Raw genomic sequence first — 20,997 nt, forward strand, 5'->3', positions numbered from 1 at the left:
GATCCCATAAACAGCGAGTGAGATAACTGACAAATTGAGATTCGGGTGTGCAGCACACTGCATTACACGTTCCCGTAGCATGAAAAGCAGCAGAGATGAGAGTTGGAGGGGCTTGCTCAGAGAAAGTGGGAAGTAGGAAGCCACAGGATCGAGCAGATCTGAGAGGAAGGTGGTGGACCAGTAGGGGACGTCTGCAAGCCCCTCCAACTCTCATCTCTGCTGCTTTTCATTGTCCCTGGCGAGGGGGCATGGGTTTGTCATAGTCTGACCTGCAACAAGAGAATAAATTACACCATATATACCACACCACAGAAATAATTGCACTTGCACAGGGTCTTGGCAGTAACGTTCTGCTTCTGATCAGGGTTAATCAGGTCCCGTGTCCGTGGTGCAGAAGCTGCTGAAGCCAGAGTACTGACCTTCCTGGACAGTCACTGCGAGGTGAACAAAGACTGGCTGCCCCCCCTTCTACAGAGAACGAAAGAGGTGAGGTATATCTTATCACTGTTAGAGTTTTTAAAAATTTGATCATGGGATGTGGGCGATCCTGGCTAGGCCAGCATTTATTGCCCGTCCCTAATTGCCCTTGAGAGGCTGGTGGTGAGCTGCCTCCTCTCTAGTTGGAGATGGTCATTACCTGGCACTTGTGTGGCGCGAATGTTACTTGCCACTTATCAGCCCAAGCCTGGATATTGTCCAGGTCTTGCTGCATTTCGACACGGACTGCTTCAGTATCTGAGGAGTCACGAATGGTGCTGAACATTGTGCAATCATCAGCGAACATCCCCACTTCTGACCTTATGATTGAAGGAAGGTCATTGATGAAGCAGCTGAAGATGGTTGAGCCTAGGACACTATCCTGAGGAACTCCTGCAGTGATGTCCTGGAGCTGAGATGATTGACCTCCAAGAACCACAACCATCTTCCTTTGCACTAGGTATGACTCCAACCAGCGGAGAGTTTTCCCCCCTGATTCCCATTGACTTCAGTTTTGCTAGGGCTCCTTGATGCCATACTCAGTCAAATGCTGCCTTGATGTCAAGGGCAGTCACTCTCACCTCACCTGAGTTCAGCTCTTTTGTCCATGTTTGGACCAAGGCTGTAACGAGGTCCAGAGCCAAGTGGCCCTGGCGGAACCCAACCGAGCATCAGTGAACAGGTTATTGACAAGTAAGTGCTCCTTGATAGCAGTGTTGATGATACCTTCCATCACTTTACTGATGATCAAGAGTAGACTGATGGGATGCTAATTGGCCATTTTGGATTTGTCCTGCTTTTTGTGTACAGGACATACCTGGGCAGGCTGTAAATAGTGGAGTGCCGCAAGGATCAGTGCTGGGGCCTCAGCTATTTACAATTATATTAAAGATTTAGATGAAGAGATAAGAGTAATGTATCTAAGTTTGCTAATGATACAAAGCTAGGTGGGAATGTAAGCTGTGAGGACACAAGGAGGCTACAAAAAGATATAGACAGGTTAAGTTATTGGGTAACAAAGTGGCAGATGAAGTATAATGTGGGGAAGTGTGAGGCTATTCATTTTTATAGTAAGAACAGGAAAGCCGAATATTTTTTAAAAGATGTGCAACTTGTAATTGTTGATGTTCAGAGAGACTTGGGTGTACTTGTTTAAGGAGCACAGAAAGTTAGCGTGCAGGCACAGCAAGCAATCAGGAAGGCAAATGGCATGTTGACCTTTATTGAAAGGGGTTGGAATAGAAGAGTAAGGAAGTCTCGCTACAATTGTGAAAACGCCACAGCGATTATCAACCTGAAAAGAGAAGTCAGAGACTTGGGGGGGAGATGTAGTATAATGTAATATAGTGGACATTGGGTTGTTACTGGGCAGATTATGTAAATAGACTGTGTGCATCATCACAGGAAGTGATGTAATCTGTACAGAACCTCGTGAATAGTTGCAGAGAAAACCTTAGATGCAATACGTGTTCAATAAAGGCCGGTTCTTTCAACCGCCAGACTCTTAAATATTCTTTACTAAGCCTGAATAGTTATCAGAGTATTACACAATCGAAGCATTCAAAGGGGAATTCGATTATTATCCGAAAAGGAAGAATGTGCAGACTTACGGGGCAAAAGCGGGGGAGGGGCACTAAGTGAATTGCTCATTCGGAGAGCCGGTGCAGACACGATGGGCGGAATGGCCTCCTTCTGTGCTGTAACAATTTTGTGTTTCAGTGAATTGTCCAGGGCTTTGGTGAGGCCACACCTGGAGTGCTGTGTGTAATTTTGGTCTCCATATCTGAGGAAGGATATACTTGCCTTGGAGGCAGTACAGTGAAGGTTCACGAGGTTGGTCCTTGGGTTGAGAGGGTTGTCCTATGATGAGAGACTGAGTAAATTGGATCTATATTCTCTGGATATTCGAAGAATGACAGGTGATTTTATTGAAACATACAAGATTCGGAAGGGGTTTGACAGGGTAGACACTGAGAGGTGGTTTCCCCTGGCTGGGGAATCTAGAACACGGGAGCACAGTCTCAGGATAAAGGGTCGATCATTTAGGACTGAGATGAGGAGACATTTCTTCACTCAGAGGGTTGTCAATCTTTGGAATTCTCTACCCCAGAGGGTAGTGGATGCTCCATCGTTGAATATATTCAAGACTGAGGTTGAAAGATTTTTGGTCGCTCAGGGAATCAAGGTATGTGGGGAATGGGCAGGAAAGTGGAATTGAGGGAGAAGTTGAGCCACGATCGTGGGCTTGAGGGGCTGAATGGTCAACTCCTGCTCCGATTTCTTATGTTCTCATTTGTCCCCATCACAGTCAGAGTAATGATACAGCCCGTCACCATGAAAGTAAAGGCCGAGATAGGTCCCATCACACATTGTGTAAAGGTGCCTGATGGCCCAGGTTGTGATGTTGCTGTGCCCATCCTGATTCTGTCATGTTTAGTTACGGTGTATTCTCTGTGTTAGGACCCAACCCGTGTGCTCAGTCCAGTCATTGACATCATCAACATGGACACCTTCGCCTATGTGGCAGCTTCACCGGATCTGAGGGGAGGTAGGACCGGGCATCAACAACAGGAAAACATATCTATATTGTATCTTTAATGTAAAAAAACACACAAGATGAGTGAAATCCAGGTGAAGATGGAATCTGAGAAGGCTTCCCAAATGCGGAATGGTTTAGGATTCAGGGAGGATGTACTAAAGAGTAGGGCTGAGTTGGCTTAAAGGTCTGCTGGCAGTGGTCAGGTGAAGGTAGAGGGGTACGTACATACGTACAGAAGGTCAGACTTGGGGACTGGAGGGTGTGAGGGGAGATAAAGCTGGAGGAAGGTATGAAGATAGGGTGAGGTGAGGCTGTGAAAGGATTTGTAGATGCCCCCGAGGAATTTAAATTGGATGTGTTGCAGGACTGGGAGCCAGTGTAGGTCACTGAGGATGGGGCAGATGGGTGAACAGGTCTTACTATCTGACTCGATGTGGACATTTTAGTCAAGTTGGAGTTTGTGGAGGTTACAGGACAGAAATCCAGACAGAAGACTTTGGAATAATGGAGGTGATAAAAGCATGGATATGAGCTTCAGTAGTGAGGGACTGAGGTAGAGATGGAGGTGGACGATATGGTGAAAGGGGAAGTAAAATATTCTTTGTGGCGGAGAGGGTGTGAAGTTTAACTTTGAGCTCTGGGATGAAAAGGTTGTGAAGGTTTTGAATGGTGTGGTTCAGACTGAGCAGAGAGATGTTTAAATTACTGGCAAGGGAGGAAACTTGATGACGGTGCCAGAAAACCATAACTTCAGTCTTGCTAATGGTAATTTGAAGGTAATTATGGCTGTTCCAAGACTTGATGTCAGACAGAGAGGCTGACAGCACAGAAGTAGTCTAGTGATTATGTTACTGGACTAGTGATATCGAGAGCTGGCCTCACAATTCAGAGAACAGGAGTTCAAATATCCATGATGGGTCGTTTGCGAATTTCAATTCAGTTTTAAAAAAAGCCTGGTGTAAAACACTGGTGCCAGGAAAAGTGATCGTGAAGCTGTTGGATTAAAGAGGTGAGTTTCATTGAGAAAAATGTTATTAAGGTACTTGTCACTTATATCCGTAACCCCCAACAACCCCCTCCCCCCTCACCATCACCACTGGCACAGGCTCCAGCAGGGTAGAGTCATAGAATCACTTATGGCATAGAAGGAGGCCATTCAGCCCATCGAGCCTGTGCCGGCACTCTGCAGAGTAATCCAGTCAGTCCCACTCCTCTGCTCAATCTCTCTAGCTCTGCAAGTTTATTTACTTCAGGTATCCATCCAATTTCTTTTTGAAATCATTGATTGTCTCTGCTTCCACCACCTTAGCGGGCAGCGAGTTCCAAGTCATTACCATTCACTGTGTTAAAAAGTTCTTCCCTACATCCTCCTGCATCTCTTGCCCAAAAGCTTCAATCTGTGTCCCCTAATCCTTGTACCGTCAGTTAATGGGAACAGTTTTTCCTTGTCTAACTTATCTAAGCCTGTCATAAATTTGGACACCTCTATCAAATCTCCCTTCAATCTCCTTTACTCCAAGGAGAATAACACCAGTTTCTCCAACCTAACCTTGTAACTAAAATCCTCCATCCCTGGAACCATTCCATTAAATTTCCTCTGCACCCTCTGGAGGACTCTCACATCCTTCCTGAAGTGTGGTCACCAGAACTGAACACAATATTCGAGTTGGGGCCTAACCAGAGCTTTATAAAGATTCAGCATAACCTCCCTGCTTTTGTACTCTATGCCTCTATTTATGAAGCCCAAGATCCAATATGCTTTACCAACCACTTCTCAATATGTCCTGCCACCTTCAAATATTGATGCACCCCAGGTCCCTCTGTCCCTGCACACTCTATAGAACTGTGCCATTAAGTATATATTGCCTCTCCAATTCCTTCTGCCAAAATGCATCACCGCAGACTTGTCAAAATTAAATTCCATCTGCCACCTCTCTGCCCATTCTGCTAGTCTATCTATGTCCTATTGCAGGTGGTTCATATCATCCTCACTGTTTGTCGCACATCCAAGTTTGGTGCCATCAGAACATTATATTTTACTCTGTATTCTAAGATCCAGGTCATTTATATATAGCAAAAAAAGCAGTGGTCCCAGCACTGATCCTTGGTGAACACCACTGTCTACCATCCTCCAGTCTGAAAAACAACTATTTACCACTACTCACATTTTCTGTCTTTGAGCCAATGTTTTTATCCAATTGGCCACTGGCCCTCCTATCCCTTTCGCCTCAATATTGTTAACTAGCCTTTTATGAGGTACTTTAACAAATGCTTTCTCAAAACCAGATAAACACCATCCACTGCATTCACTTCATCAACTTTCTCTGTGACTTTACCAGAAAATTCAGTTAGATTCGTCAAGCTTGCATTACTTTAGTCTCGGTATAAGGGGTGTCAGTGATCGAATGTTTGTTGTGCTTCCCAAGGGTTTGACTGGAGCCTGCACTTCAAATGGGAGCAGCTGACACCGGAACTCAGGGCGGAAAGAGTGGAGGCCATCGAGCCAATCAAGTAAGTGGCAGAACATCAGCAACCAACAGGAGGGGGCAGGCCCAGTGCCCCAGGGTGATGGTCATCAGGAGGAGGCAGGCCCATTGAACCAAGTGATAGGCATCAGGAGGAGGCAGGCCCAGTGACTCAGGGTGATGGTCATCAGGAGGGGGCAGGCCCAGTGACCCAGGATGATGGTCATCAGGAGGAGACAGGCCCAGTGACTCAGGGTGATGGGCATCAGGAGGGGGCAGGCCCAGTGACCCAGGATGATGGTCATCAGGAGGAGGCAGGCCCAGTGAACTGGGGCGATGGTCATCAGGATGGGGAAGGCCCAGTGACTCAGGGTGATGGTCATCAGGAGGGGGCATGCCCAGTGACTCAGAGTGATGGTCATCAGGAGGGGGAAGGCCCAGTTAACCAGGGTGCTGGTCATCAGAAGGGGGCAGGCCCAGTGCCTCAGGGTGATGGTCATCATGAGGGGCAGGCCCGGTGACTCAGGATGATGGTCATCAGGAGGGGGCAGGCCCAGTGACCCAGGGTGATGGTCATCAGGAGGGGCAGGCCCAGTGACTCAGGGTGATGGTCATCAGGAGGAGGCAGGCCCAGTGACTCAGGCTGATGGTCATCAGGAGGAGGCAGGCCCACTGATTCAGGGTGATGGTCCAGGAGGGGGCAGGCCCAGTGACTCACAGTGATGGTCATCAGGAGGGGGCAGGCCCAGTGACTCAGGGAATTGGTCAGAAGGGGGCAGGCCCAGTGACTCAGGGTGATGGGCATCAGAAGGGGGCAGGCCCAGTGACCCAGGGTGATGGTCATCAGAAGAGGGCAGGCCCAGTGACCCAGGGTGATGGTCATCAGGACGGGGCAGGCCTAGTGTCCAAGGGTAATGGTCATCCTGAGGGACAGGCCCAGTTATCTGGCGTGATGGGAATTCTCACCTGCTCCTGACAGAGCTTGGTGTTATTTTAATGTGTCACAGTTTATGTAGCATCTTGTCATGGAGTCCTTAAGCAGGCCAGGAGGCCCCTGAAAGTATTATAATGTAAAACGTTTGGTGCAGATGCTTGTGACCCCTGAGAAGTAGGGGAGCCGACCCTGGCTAAAGAGGGAAACCTTGGCCCCAGGCATCCTCTTTACTTCTGGCTGCAATCGTCCCAGAAGAGAGTTGCCAACTCTGCTTGGATGTCTTCCTGGAGGTTTTGTCACATGCCCAATCAAACAGACCTTTCTCCTGTCTCCAATGTTTTTTTAACAAATCAACAAAATGCGTTCAAAGGAATTGAAAAAAAAATTAGTTATTTTTTAATGCCCCTTTGATTTTTCTCTCAAGTCACATGCAGCAGTGTCCTGGCAATTAATCTTTAATTCCTTGAGACTCCAACTCAATCCTGGAGTGTTGGCAACCCAGTCCAAACCATTGCCCAGTCCTCACCTTTCCTGGCGCCGTTTCCGCGTGTTCCCATTGGTGATCTGGAGCCTTGTGATTTCTTGTGCCTTCCTACCAGAACCTACTTGATCCCTGTGACTTCGTGCGGGGCTGAACAATCGTCACCTGATTCAACCCCCTTAGCTGCGATTTAAAACCATAGAAAAATTACTGCACAGAAGGAGGCCATTCAGCCCATCTTATACAGTTAACTGCCTCCACTGTCCTTCAGAGACTGGCGTAGCGGCCGTGTCTTTCCAGAATTCCTGTTTTTATTCGAGATTTCCATCATGTTTTTATATATATAGTAACACACTCAATGTCCACAGGACACCAGTTATAGCTGGAGGGCTCTTCGTGATAAACAAGGCCTGGTTCAACCACCTGGGAAAGTACGACACTGTGATGGACATCTGGGGCGGAGAAAACTTTGGTAAGCTCAGGGTGGGGAAATATTAATGCATATTATTTGCCTTATGAATGCATTTTTTTTTTTACTTACTATAGTGTATCAGCTTAAGAGTGATTGGAGGCCTAACAGAAGCTAATGGAGGCCACAGCTGATATATGTGGGATTGGGTAAACGGGCCCACTTTACTTAGTATTTTTATTCATTCTCGAGATGTGGGTGTCACTGGCATTTATTGTCCATCACTAGTCATCCTGAGAAGCTGGGCATGAGCCTCCTTCTTGAACCACTGCTCATACTTTTAATAGAACTGAGGGTCGGGCCAGGCCCCTTCAGAGGGCAGTTAACAGTTAATCACATGGATGTAGGACTGGATTCACCTATAGGCCCAGACCAGGTAAGGACAGCATCTTTCCACCCCTAAAAGAAGATCAGTAAACCAGTTCAGCTTTTATAACAATCTGACAGCGTCATAGTCACTTTTACTGATACCACCTGTTTATTTCCAGATTTTTAAACTGAGTTTAAATACTCACACTGCCGTGAAAGGATTTAACCCCGTCTTGTCTGGATTACTGCTCCAGTGACACAACCAATACACGATCAAACCCATTTTGTTGTACTGGAGTCCAGTTAAGGCAAGAAAACTGCCTGAGCCCCGTTCAGTGCTGAATGGAACTCAGTTGAAATGGTAGTTGGAGCTCCCAATTGTCCTGAATGGGAAGAGTGCCTAAACCAGGGTTTCTGCATCTGATTGCTCCCCTGTGATCAGTGCTAACTCTGTGCACATCAGGAGGTGGACAGGGGCAGGGTAAGGTGGGCAGGGCATGATGGGCAGGGTCAGGGTACAGTGCTTGGGACAGGGTATGGTGGGCGTGGTCAGGATTTGGTGGATCTGGTCAGGGTACACTGGGCGGGGTTAGGGTTGGTGGGTGGGGTCAGGGTACACTGGGCGGGTTTAGGGTTGGTGGGTGGGGTCAGGGTATGGTGGGCAGGTCAGGATATAGTGGGCAGGCAGGCTAAGGTCGGTGACAGCTGACTGGGTATGGTGGACGGGGCAGGGTATAGCGGGCGGGGGCCATGTAAGGCGGGTAGTGGCAGGGTAAAGTGCGTGATGTCAGAGTGTGGCGGACAGGGTCAGGGTATAGTGGGCGGGGGCAGGGTGTAGTGCGCAGGGTCAGGGTACGGTGGGCAGGGCAAGTTAAGGTAGTTGGCGGTAGGGTATGGTAGGCGGGGTAGGGTATGGTGGGCGGGGTCAGGGTATGGTGGGCGGGGTTATGGTATAGTGGGTAGTGGTCAGGACATGATGGGTGGGGACAGGGTATATTGGGTGGGGTCTGGGTATGGTGGGCGGGGTCTGGTGATTTGGGCCAGGGTACAGTGGGCGGGGTCTGGTTATGGTGGGCGGGGTCTGGTTATGGTGGGCGGGGTCTGGTTATGGTGGGCGGGATCATGGTATAGTGGGCGGGGTTCTGGCACAGTGGGCAGTGGTCAGGGTATATTGGGCGTGGTCAGGGTATGGTGGGTGGGGTCAGGGTATGGTGGGTGGGGTCAGTGTATGGTGGGCAGGGTCTGGCTATGGTGGGCAGGATCTGGGAATGGTGGGCGTGTCAGGGTATGGTGGGCGGGGTCAGCGTATGGTGGGCGGGGTCTAGGTATGATGGGCGGGGTCTAGGTATGATGGGCGGGGTCTGGGTATGGTGGGCGGGGTCTGGGTATGGTGGGCGGGGTCTGGGTACGGTGGGCAGTGTCTCGGTATGGCGGGCGGGGTTTGTGTATGGTGGGCAGGGTCAGGGTATGGTGGACGGGGTCAGGGTATGGTGGGCAGGATCTGGGAATGGTGGGCAGGATCTGGGAATGGTGGGCGGGATCTGGGTATGGTGGGCGGGGTCTGGGTATGGTGGGCGGGGTCTGGGTACGGTGGGCGGGGTCGGGGTATGGTGGGCAGGACTTTTTATCTGCTGCAGCCTGGTTTGGTTGTCATTATGGACACGCTGCCAGCGGGATCTCTGTCAACAAATGGGAGCGGCTGGTGCAAGGCCAGGGAATTCTGGCTGTGTAGACTGTGACTGTCACTGCAGTCCCTGAAGAGGTGGAGGCGGGCTAAATGAGGGGAGGATGGAAACCTCAAAGAGGGAAGATGGAGCTTTCCACTCTGGCCAAAAAATGGTCAGATATTTGGGCCTATGTGGATGGAGGGGAATCAAACACCAGGCCCTCTCTCACCTTTAACCTCCTTACTTTCCACCAGGCCATGACTGGTAGCAGTGTGGCAAGGGCTTGCAAGAGGGAAATGTGGCTGGTGGCTGGGCTCCACCCCACCCCTCCTCACCCTTCCCGACCAGCATTTACATCCAGTGTGCCAGGAAGGGCAGGGTGTGGGGGGAAAGGAAAAGGAAATTGAGTTCTGGGAGGAGGGGTAGCTTTAGGTCTCAGTGCCCTATTTCGGATCATTTTAGTCAGAGTCCCGCCCATGAGCAGGGAAAACTTTAGCCTGAGGCAAGGCAGGGATCGGGGCAAAATCGTGAGGCCATCTGTGGTCCAATAGCCTGTGAAATTCAGCGTCTAGGTTCACATCTGAAGATTGGAGTTTGGGTGAGCTATTGGTAGCCAGTTGGTGCTCTCACAAAACCATTCCCCAGCTCGGGGTCAATGCTACAGCTTAATTAACCACTGATCATAACCTGAACAGTCTTAGCAGGCTGGGGCCCTTTTATCTAGAGTGGAGAAGGCTGAAGGGTGACCTGACAGAGGTCTTTAAACAAATGAAAGAGTTTGATACGGTAGTCATAGGTAAGATGATTTTAATTGTGGTGGAGACCAGAAACTAGGGGTGATAAATATAAGATGGCCACTGATAAATCCAATAGGAAATTGAAGAGAAACTTCTTTACACTGAGGAAGTTGCTACCTCAGAGGGTAGTTAAGGTGACTAACATAGATGCATGTAAAGGGAAGTTAGATAATTACATGAGGGAGGAAGGAATAGAAGTTTATGATGATCAGGCTAAGAACAAAAGAAATGGGAGCAGGAGTCAGTCATGTGACCCCTTGTGTCTGCTCTGCCATTCAATATCATAGCTGATCTACCTTAATTTCTCTTTCCCACCTGATCCCTATAGCTTTTGATTCCCTTAGTGTCCAAAACTCTATCAATATCAGTCTTGAATACACTCAATGATGGAGCTCTCTGGGATAGAGAATTCCAAAAATTCACAACTCTCCAGGTGAAGAGACTTCTCCTCATCTCAGCCCTAAATGATCGGCCTCTGATCCTGGACTGTGCCTCCCCCTCCCCCCGCCATGTTCTAAATATCCCAGCCAGGAGAAACGACGTCTCTGTGTCTTCCCTGTCCAGCCCCTTCAGAATCTTAAATCTAAACTCCAGAAAACACAGGCCCAATTTACTCTGCCTCTCATCATAGGACACAACCACCTCATCCCAGGAACCAATCTAGTGAACCTTTATTGAACTCCCTCTATCATAAGGCAAGTTAGGGATGGGAGGAAGCTCATGTGGAGCATAAACACCAGCATGGCCCAGTTGGGCCGAATGGCCTGTTTTTGTGCTGTACCTGCTATGTCATACTATATAATTCTTGCAGAAATGTCCTTTCGCGTCTGGATGTGTGGTGGGACCTTGGAGATCATTCCCTGCAGTCGAGTGGGTCACGTCTTCCGCAAGAAACATCCCTATGTTTTTCCAGACGGCAACGCTAACACCTACATCAAGTATGTTCCTGAACCCGTGAGGGCCTACGATGGCCTCTCTGGGTCAAACATAGTGTCCCCCTCTTAAAGGGGCAGTACCTTTTTTAAAAAAATTATGATTTGAATAAGGAGAGAAGCCAGGTGCCATTTTTATCATGATGATGTCACGATGTGACCATCTATTTCACCGCTGTTTACAACAAGTGCTTCTGTGAATTAGGATAAAGTGGTTTGCTGAAGTACTGTGTATTTGTGTGCAGAGAGCAGAGAGTGAGAGGCCCCTTTTAAGTGTTCTGACGCAGGAGATAAAAACAAAACTGACTATCCTGAAATGATTTCGAAGTGTCCTGAAGTGACTGGATAATAATCTGGACTGTTAACCCCACAACAGTTGAATAGGCTGCCCAGACTGACGTCCTCAGCTCACAGCACAAAGAATCACGACCTGGTGAACTGTGGAACAATGTACAGCAGCAAAAAGCTAACTGCCTTCAAAGAACCCAGCAGAAAATCCTTGTCAGGTTGTTTTGAAATCCATCACTCAGGGGTACAGACTGATTGGGTGGGCCTGACTGAATTACAAACATATGCTATATTGCACAGGCCAAATTCTTAAAGGGAAAGCCAATCTATTGAATTGCCAAGTAACCTGATGTTTGGATGTTGCACACTTACAGGGACCCCTCACTGATTGTGAAGCAGCTGGCTATAGGCAGCCATTTTGAGTAGTTTCCCTCTGGAGTTGCAAAGCAGGCAAAACAACTGCAGCTAACAGCACACAGACAACAGGCAGTTATAACTGAAGGATGGAATAAAGACCCCTCCCCTCCTCCCCTCTCCTCCCCTCCTCCCCTCTCCTCCCCTCCTCCCCTCTCCTCCCCTCTCCTCCCCTCCTCCCCTCCTCCCCTCTCCTCCCCTCTCCTCCCCTCCTCCCCTCTCCTCCCTTCCGACTTCTCCTCTCTCCTCCCCTTACCCTCCCCTCTCCTCCTCTCCTCCCCTTCCCTCCCCTCTCCTCCTCTCCTCCCCTTCCCTCCCCTCTCCTCCTCTCCTCCTCTCCTCCCCTTCCCTCCCCTCCTCTCCCTCCCCTCCTCTCCCTCCCCTCCTCTCCCTACCCTCCTCTCCCTACCCTCCTCTCCCTACCCTCCTCTCCCTACCCTCCTTTCCCCTCCCCTCTTCCCACTCCCCTTTCTACTCTCCCCTCTTCTCCCCACCCATCCTCTCTCTTCCACTCCTCTCCCCTCACCCTCCCTTCTCTGTTTTACAGAAACACAAAGCGTACAGTCGAAGTCTGGATGGATGAGTTCAAACGCTTTTATTACGCAGCCCGACCCTCTGCCAAAGGGCGGCCCTACGGAGAGTAAGTGTCAACGCATTCTGTCTCAGTGCCCAGTGGCCTTCTGCTACGCTGCAGAAACTACCTGAAGCAAGGCGTTTTTTGTAGCTGTGCAGACTGACCCATGTCTTTTAGAGTGACCAGAAAGAGAGAAAGACAGAGAGATAGAGGGAGAAACAGAACAGAAACACAGAGAGTCAGAGATACAAGTGTCGGTCTTACAGCCCCTTGAGCCTGTTCTCTCTTCAATGTGCTCATGGTGGATCTGTATACAAACTCCATCCACCACCTTGACCCCATATCCCTTAATACCCCTGACTAACAATAAGTTTATCACTCAAATTTAAAATTATTAATTGAGCTAACATCAATGTGGGAGAGAGTTCCACACTTCAATCACTGTTTGTGTGAAGAAGTGTAAGCAGCTAGAGGAATTCCGGATCAGGATTATTGATCTGGAAGCCGAACTGCAAACACTGCACAACGTAAGGGAGGGGGAGAAACACCCGGAAGACAGTCACACCTCTTAGAACAGGGTCATTTGTTTTGGTCGGTAGTGATGTGACCGTGAGTGAGGCAGGTAATGGAACCAAGCAGACATTAGTGGAGGAGCCTCAGACTTTGCAACTGTCAAACAGGTTTGAGGTGCTCTCAACCTGTGTGGATGAAAGCGAGGTCTGCAAAGTGGATGAGCAGACTGGTCATGTCACTGTGGTAGAGGAAGCCATTCAAGTCGGGGGAGCAAAAAAGGAATGTAGTGGTAGTAGGGGATAGTATAGTGAGGGGGATTGACATTGTTCTGTGCAGCCAAGAGCGTGAGTCCAGAAGGCTGTGGTGCCTACTTGGTGCTAGGGTTTGGGACATCTGCTCAGGGCTGGACAGGAACTTGCAGTGGAGAGGCAGGATCCAGTTGTGGTTCATGTAGGTACCAACGACATAGGTAGGACTAGGAAAGAGGTTCTGCTTAGAGAGTATAAGGAGCTAGGCACCAAACTGAAGAGCAGAACCTCAAGGATAATAATCTATTACCTGAGCCAGGCACCAATTGGCAGAGGGCAATAAGATTAGTGAAATGAATATGTGGCTCAAAGACTGGTGTGAGAGAAGTGGGTTTCGGTTCGTGGGGCACTGGCACCAATACTGGGGAAAGTGGGGGTTGTACTGTTGGAACAGTCTGTACCTGAACCATGCTGGGACAAGTGTTCTAGCAAACTGTATAACTAGGAAAGTAAGAAAGGGCTTTAAACTAAACAAGGGAGGTGTGGGATCAAGCCTGGGTAGACTTAGCAAATCAAGGGTAGAGTCAAAGCAGGAGATCAGAATAGTAATATGGGAAATGAAGGTCAGAGAATGGCAGGAAGGGACAAAGAGAAAAAATCTCAGAACACACCAACAGTCAAGTCTAGATGTTACAAAGATAACAAAAAGACAAAACTTAAAGGCTCTGTATCTGAATGCACGTAGCATTCATCACAAAATAGACAAACTAATAGCACACATTGAAGCAAATAAATATGATCTGATAGCCATTACGGAGACATGGCTGTAGGATGACAGGCTGACAGACAGACCATAGGCAGACCAGGGAGACAGATAGAGGGAGCAGAGACAGACCAGAGAGACAGAGGGAGCAGAGACAGACCAGAGAGACAGATAGACAGAGGGAACATGAACGTACCTTCCAGGAGCGAAGAGCTGTCCAGGCGCACCGGAGTTTTGAAAAAAAAAGTCAACAGTGGCATCACAGGAAAGCTGCAAGCTGATTGGTTGGTGAGTAACAGCTGTTAGTGCCTGGAAATAGCTTTAAAAAATCAGGGGAAAGTTTTTTTGTTTAAAAAAAACCTTAAAACCTACCTTATAATTGATAAGGTTAGTACTACTAAAGTGTGTTTTTTAAAATTAGTTTAATTTATTAAGGACTTTAGATTGTAGTGGGTAGTGTTTGGAGTAGAACAAGGCCCCTAGTGTAATTAGTATTTTTTAATTTAAGGGAGTAACTAAGTAATCTAAAGGTAATCGAAAGTAATGATGGCAGGAGAGCTCACACCCGTGATATGCTCCTCCTGCGCTATGTGGGAAATCAGGAACCCTTCCAGTGTCCCTGCCGACCATGTGTGCAGGAAGTGTATCCATCTGCAGTTACTGACTACCCGCATTGTGGAGCTGGAGCTGTAGGTGGATTCACTGTGGAGCCTCCGCGATGCTGAGATCATTGTGGGTAGCACGTCTAGTGAGATGGTCACTCTGCAGGCAAATGCTGCAAAGGCAGGAAGGGAATGGGTGACCACCAGGCAGAGAAGAGGAAGGCAGGTAGTGCAGGAGTCCCCTGTGGCCGTACCCCTCTCTAACAGATATACCACTTTGGATATTGCTGGGGGAGATGGCTCAGGGGAAAGCAGCAAGAGCCAAGTTCATGGCACCATGAGTGACTGTGCTGCACAGGAGGGGAGGTAGAAGAGTGACAGGGCTACAGTGATAGGGGATTCAATCGTAACAGGAACAGACAGGTGTTTCTACAGCCGCAAACGTGACTCCAGGATGATATGCTGCCTCCCTGGTGCTAGGGTCTAGGATGTCACGGAGCGGCTGCAGGGCATTCTGAAGGGGGAGGGTGAACAGTCAGAGGTCGTGGTACACATTGGTACCAACGACATAGGTAGAAAGAGGGATGAGGTCCTGCAACAAGAATTTAGGGAGCTAGGTAGCAGATTAAAAAGCAGGACCTCAAAGGTTGTAATCTCTGGATTACTCCCAGTGCCACTTGCTAGTGAGTATAGGAATAGGAGAATAGAGCAGATGAATGTGTGGCTGAGGAGATGGTGCAGGAAAGAGGGCTTTAGTTTCCTGGGTCTGTTTCTGGCGAAGGTGGGTCCTGTTCAAGTAGGACAGGTTGCACCTGAACCGGAATGGGACCAACATCCTTGCTGGGAGGTTTGCTAGTGCTGTTGGGGGGTTTAAACTAATTTGGCAGGGGGATGGGATACAGAGTGGAGGTACAGTATGGGTAGAACATAAAAACAAAAAGGGGGGAATCACTTGGCTGGAAGTGTACTACAGGCCTCCAAACAGTCAGGGAGAGATGGAGAAGCAGAAATGTAAGCAAATCTCAGAGAGGTGTAAAAATAATAGGGTTATAATAGTAGGGGATTTCAACTTCCCCAAATCAACTGGGATAGTCTTAGAGCAAAAGGCTTAAAGGGGGCAGAATTCTTAAAGTGCATACAGGAGAGTTTTTTGAGCCAGTACGTAGAAAGCCCTACAAGAGAAGGGGCAGTACTGGGCCTAATCTTAGGGAATGAAGCCGGACAAGTGGTAGAAGTGTCAGTGGGGGTGCATTTTGGGGATAGTGACCATAACTCTGTAAGATTTAAAGTAGTTATGGAAAAGGACAAAGATGGACCAAAAATAAAGATACTGGATTGGGGGAAGGCCGATTTTAATATGATAAAACAGGATCTGGCCAAAGTGGACTGGGAGCAGCTACTTGTAGGAAAGTCTACATCAGACCAGTGGGAGTCATTCAAAAAGGAAATAGTGGGAGTTCAGAGCCAACATGTATCTGTTAAGGTGAAGGGTAGGACCAACAGGTCCAGGGAATCCTGGATGTCAAGGGATATAGAGGATTGGATCAGGAAACAAAAAGGAGGCTTATGGCAGATTCAGAGAGCTGAAAAGAGCAGAGGCCCTAGAGGAGTATAGAACGTGTAAGGGGGGTACTTAAAAATGTAATTTGGAGAGCGAAGAGGGGACATGAAAAAAAACACTGGCGGGCAAGATAAAGGATAATCCCAAGGCATTTTATAAGTATATTAAGGGCAAGAGGATAACCAGGGAAAGAGTGGGACCCATTAGGGACCAAAGTGGCAATCTGTGTGTGGAGCTGGAGGACATAGGTGAGGTTTTAAATGATTACTTTTCATCTGTGTTCACTATGGAGAAGGACGATGTAGATGTAGAGTTCAGGGAGGGGGATTGTGATATACTTGAACAAATTAGCATTGAATGGGAGGAGGTATTAGCTGTTTTAGCAGGCTTAAAAGTGGATAAATCCCCAGGCCCAGATGAGATGGCTGTTATGTAAGGCAAGGGAGGAGATAGCAGGGGCTCTGACACAAATTTTCAAATCCTCTCTCGCCAAGGGAGAGGTGCCAGAGGACTGGAGGACAGCGAATGTGGTACCATTATTCAAGAATGGTAGCAGGGATAAACCAGGTAATTACAGGCCAGTGAGTCTAACATCAGTGGTTGGGAAACTATTGGAAAAAGTTCTGAGGGACAGGATTAATCTCCACTTGGAGAGGCAGGGATTAATCAGGGATAGTCAACATGGCTTTGTCAGGGGGAGATCGTGTCTAACTAACTTGATTGAATTTTTAGAGGAGGTGACTAGATGTGTAGATGAGGGTAAAGCAGTTGATGTAGTCTACATGGACTTCAGTAAGGCTTTTGATAAGGCCCCGCATGGGAGATTGGTTAAGAAGGTAGGAACCCATGGGATGCAGGGCAATTTGGCAAATTGGATCCAAAATTGGCTTAGTGGCAGGAGGCAAAGGGTAATGGTCGAGGGTTGTTTTTGCGATTGGAAGCCTGTGACCAATGGTGTACTGCAGGGATCGGTGCTGGGACCCTTGCTGTTTGTAGTGTACATTAATGATTTAGACGTGAATATAGGAGGTATGATCAGTAAGTTTGCAGATGACATGAAAATTGGTGGTGTCGTAAATAGTGAGGAAGAAAGCCTTAGATTGCAGGACGATATAGATGGGCTGGTAAGATGGGCGGAGCTGTGGCAAATGGAATTTAATCCTGAGAAGTGTGAGGTGATGCATTTTGGGAGGACTAACAAGGCAAGGAAATGTATAATGGATGGTAGGACCCTAGGAAGTACAAAGGGTCAGAGAGACCTTGGTGTACTTGTCCATAGATCACTGAAGGCAGCAGTACAGGTAGATAAGGTGGTTAGGAAGGGATATGGGATACTTGCCTTTATTAGCTGAGGCATAGAATATAAGAGCCGGGAGGTTATGATGGAGCTGTATAAAACACTAGTTAGGCCACAGCTGGAGTACTGTGTCCAGTTCTGGTCATCACACAATAGGAAGGATGTGATTGCACTGGAGAGGGTGCAGAGGAGATTCACCAGGATGTCGCCTGGGCTGGAGCATTTCAGCTATGAAGAGAGTCTGGATCGGCTAGGGTTGTTTTCCTTAGAGCAGAGAAGGCTGAGGGGGGACATGATTGAGGTACACAAAATTATGAGGGGCATTGATAGGATAGATAGGAAGAAACTTTTTCCCTTAGCAGAGGGATCAATAACCAAGGGGCATAGATTTAAGGTAAGGAGCAGGAGGTTTAGAGGGGATTTGAGGAAAACAATTTTCACCCAGAGGGTGGTTGGAATCTGGAACACACTGCCTGAAGAGGTGGTAGAGGCAGGAACCCTCACAACATTTAAGAAGTATTTAGATGTGCACTTGACATGCCATAGCATACAAGGCTACGGGCCAAGTGCTGGAAAATGGGATTAGAATAGATCGGTGCTTGATGGCCGGCACAGACACAATGGGCCAAAGGGCCTGTTTCTATGCTGTCTTACTCTATGACTCTATGGACAGACCAGAGAGAGACAGACAGACAGAGAGAGGGACCAGAGACAGGCCAGGGAGACAGACAGACAGAAGGTCCAAAGACAGACCAGGGAGACAGACAGAGGGTCCAGAGGCAGACTAGGGAAAGGCAGACAGACATATGGGACCATAGATAGACAGACAGAGGAATCATAGACAAACCAGACAGACAGAGGGACCAGAGACAGACCAGAGAGACAGACAGACAGAGGGACCAGAGGCAGACTAGGGAAAGACAGACAGGCAGAGAGACCATAGACAGGCAGAGGGACCATAGACAGACAAGACAGACGGATCAGAGACAGATCAGACAGACAGAGGGACCTCAGACAGACAGAGGGACCAGAGACAGACCAGAGAGACAGAGGGACCAGAGGCAGACTAGGGAAAGACAGACAGAGGGACCATAGACAGACAAGACAGACAGACAGACAGATGGATCAGAGACAGATCAGACAGACAGAGGGACCTGAGACAGACAGAGGGACCATAAACAGACAAGACAGACAGACAGATGGATCAGAGACAGATCAGACAGACAGAGGGACCTGAGACAGACAGAGGGACCATAAACAGACAAGACAGACAGACAGATGGATCAGAGACAGATCAGACAGACAGAGGGACCTGAGACAGACAGAGGGACCATAAACAGACAAGACAGACAGACAGAGGGACCAGCTGTAATGTTAGTTCCCTTCCTCCATGTTTAAAGATTTCAGCAGGGATTCCATGCTCCGTCTGACTAGAGACTCCCAGCTGGAATGCAGCTTATTTATCGAATGGATGGTAAACTATTTAATCTCAGACGACTCCAATCAAAAACTGAGACCACCCTGACATCAGTCATTGAGCTCCAATATACTGATGACGCTGCAGAAAGTGCTGTGTCAGAAATGGATCTTCAGAGAATTGTCGACGTATTTACTGAGGCATATGAGAAGATGGGGGACTTACACTCAACATTCAGAAGATCAAAGTCCTCCAACAGCTAGCTCCAAATGCACACGCCCCAGCCCCATTGACTAGGATTCATGATGAGTACCTGGAAAATGTGGAACACTTCCAGTATTTTGGAAGTTATCTCTCACCGAAGGCTGACGTTGACGAAGATAGGCTGGTACAGAAGGTGCAGCCTTTGGCCATCTGAGGAAGCAAGTGTTTAAAGATGGTGACATCAAAAGTGAAACCAAGCTCATGGTCTACCATGTGGTCGTGATCTTGACCTTACAGTACAGGGCTGAAACATGGACAATGTATAGGAGGCACCTCAAAGCACTGGAGTCATTTCATCAGTGCTACCTGCGGAAGATCCTACATATCAAGTGGGAGGACAGGTGCACAAACATCAGTGTCCTCTCACAAGCAAGCACCACAACCATCGAGGCTATGATTATCCATCATCAGCTTCGTTGGGTTGGTCATATATTTCAGATGTCAGATACCGGGCTCCCAAAGCAGGTCTTCTTCTCCCAGCTCAGTCAGGGCAGACACACCAGAGGAGGACAAAAGAAGTGCTTCAAATATGTGCTGAAATCCAACATGAAGAAAAGCAACATTGACATCAACTCCTGGGAGACCATCACCCTGGACCGAACCAGATGGAGGCAGAGTCTGTGGGAAGGATCCCAGCATTTTGAGACCCAACGATGACAAGATGAAGAGGAAAAGTGAGAGTTCAGAAACTGCTGTTCTCCCTCCCAGCACAGGGCAGCTTTGCGGTTTTCTGGTGGGTTCTGATATTTTTGTAAAAGCCCGCCAGAAAACCACAAATCTGTCAGATGTTTGGAAACCGCTGTTCCCACTCTCAGCAGCACTCGGAGTGGGGGCAGAGAGACAGAGAGAGAGGGGGCGACAGAGAGAAAGAGGGGACAGAGAGAGAGGGGGGTGCAGAGAGAGGGGGGCAGAGAGAGAGAGAGGGGGCAGAGAGAGAGGGGGCGGGGAGGCAGAGGGGGGGGGGCAGAGAGAGGGGGGGTGCAGAGAGGGGAGGCAGAAAGGAGGGGCGGGGGGGCAGAGAGAGGGGGGACACATAGAGGGGGAAATGACACACAGCAGGGGGCTGACACAGAGAGAGAGAATGACAAGAGAGGGGAGGGAACAATACAGAGGGGAGGGAACACAGAGAAGGTGGACACAGAGAGGGAGGGGGACAGAGATGACAGAGAGAGAGAGAGATGAGGGAGAGAGCATCGTCAAGATCACTCCTAACAGATGGACATCTATCCAGAATATTCCGCATTGTTACAATGTGTGGACAATTCAGTTATCTCACTGAATTAATGGTCAACATAGTGAAGAGAAAGTAAGTCAATAGATGAGTTTTCTCATTTAAAACTTCTTCACAAAATGCACATTTATTGTTGTTTTGATTAATAGTAAAATAAATTTTTCATGCCTTTATCTGCCTGAAATTGTCTCACCGGCCCCCTATGATCAGGTTGGACACCCCTGATATAGAGAAACAAGGGGGAAAAGAGAGAGGGAAAGAGACAGATTGAGACAAAGAGCAGTTAGAGCAAGAGAGCAGTGAGAGAGAGGAGAGAGAAATCAGGACAGAAAGTGAGCAGAGAGAGAGTGAGCAAAGATCACTTATTCAGCACAGTCCCCTGACAGTGTTACTAGTTAAAAAATAAACTGGGTGGGAACTAAGTGATATGACTCCTTTTCATTCATTAAAATAATAAAAACTTGATTAAATATTTTGATACAAACCATAATTGCTTGGCTGAGTGAGCCAGCCACTTCACTGAGAAATACAACTTATATTTATAACATCATTAACGTAACAAACTGTCCCAAGATGCTTCACAGGAGCATTATAAAACAAAGTATGACTTTGAGCCACAAAAGGAGATATTAGGTCAGATGACCAAAAGCTTGGTCAAAGAGGTAGGTTTTAAGGAGTGGCTTAAAAGCGGAAAGTGAGGTGGAGAGATGGAGAGGTGTAGGGAGGGTAATCCAGAGTGTGGGGACAAGGCAACT

The 20,997-nt window shown here is 48.2% G+C and overlaps 1 protein-coding gene across 2 annotated transcripts in view; it reads left to right on the forward strand.

The window, feature by feature from the left end:
• Window positions 1-20,997, forward strand: part of galnt14 (UDP-N-acetyl-alpha-D-galactosamine:polypeptide N-acetylgalactosaminyltransferase 14 (GalNAc-T14)) — a 121,295-nt gene that overhangs the window by 54,111 nt on the left and 46,187 nt on the right. For both annotated transcript variants that reach the window (XM_068027877.1, XM_068027884.1), the window contains exons 5-10: window positions 365-486; window positions 2,938-3,025; window positions 5,443-5,527; window positions 7,265-7,368; window positions 10,950-11,076; window positions 12,320-12,412. In XM_068027877.1, coding sequence (XP_067883978.1) covers window positions 365-486; window positions 2,938-3,025; window positions 5,443-5,527; window positions 7,265-7,368; window positions 10,950-11,076; window positions 12,320-12,412 — 619 coding nt within the window. The remainder of the gene's footprint in view (window positions 1-364; window positions 487-2,937; window positions 3,026-5,442; window positions 5,528-7,264; window positions 7,369-10,949; window positions 11,077-12,319; window positions 12,413-20,997) is intronic.

This window comes from Heterodontus francisci, chromosome 3 (assembly GCF_036365525.1).
Source record: "Heterodontus francisci isolate sHetFra1 chromosome 3, sHetFra1.hap1, whole genome shotgun sequence".
Classification (NCBI taxonomy): domain Eukaryota; kingdom Metazoa; phylum Chordata; class Chondrichthyes; order Heterodontiformes; family Heterodontidae; genus Heterodontus; species Heterodontus francisci.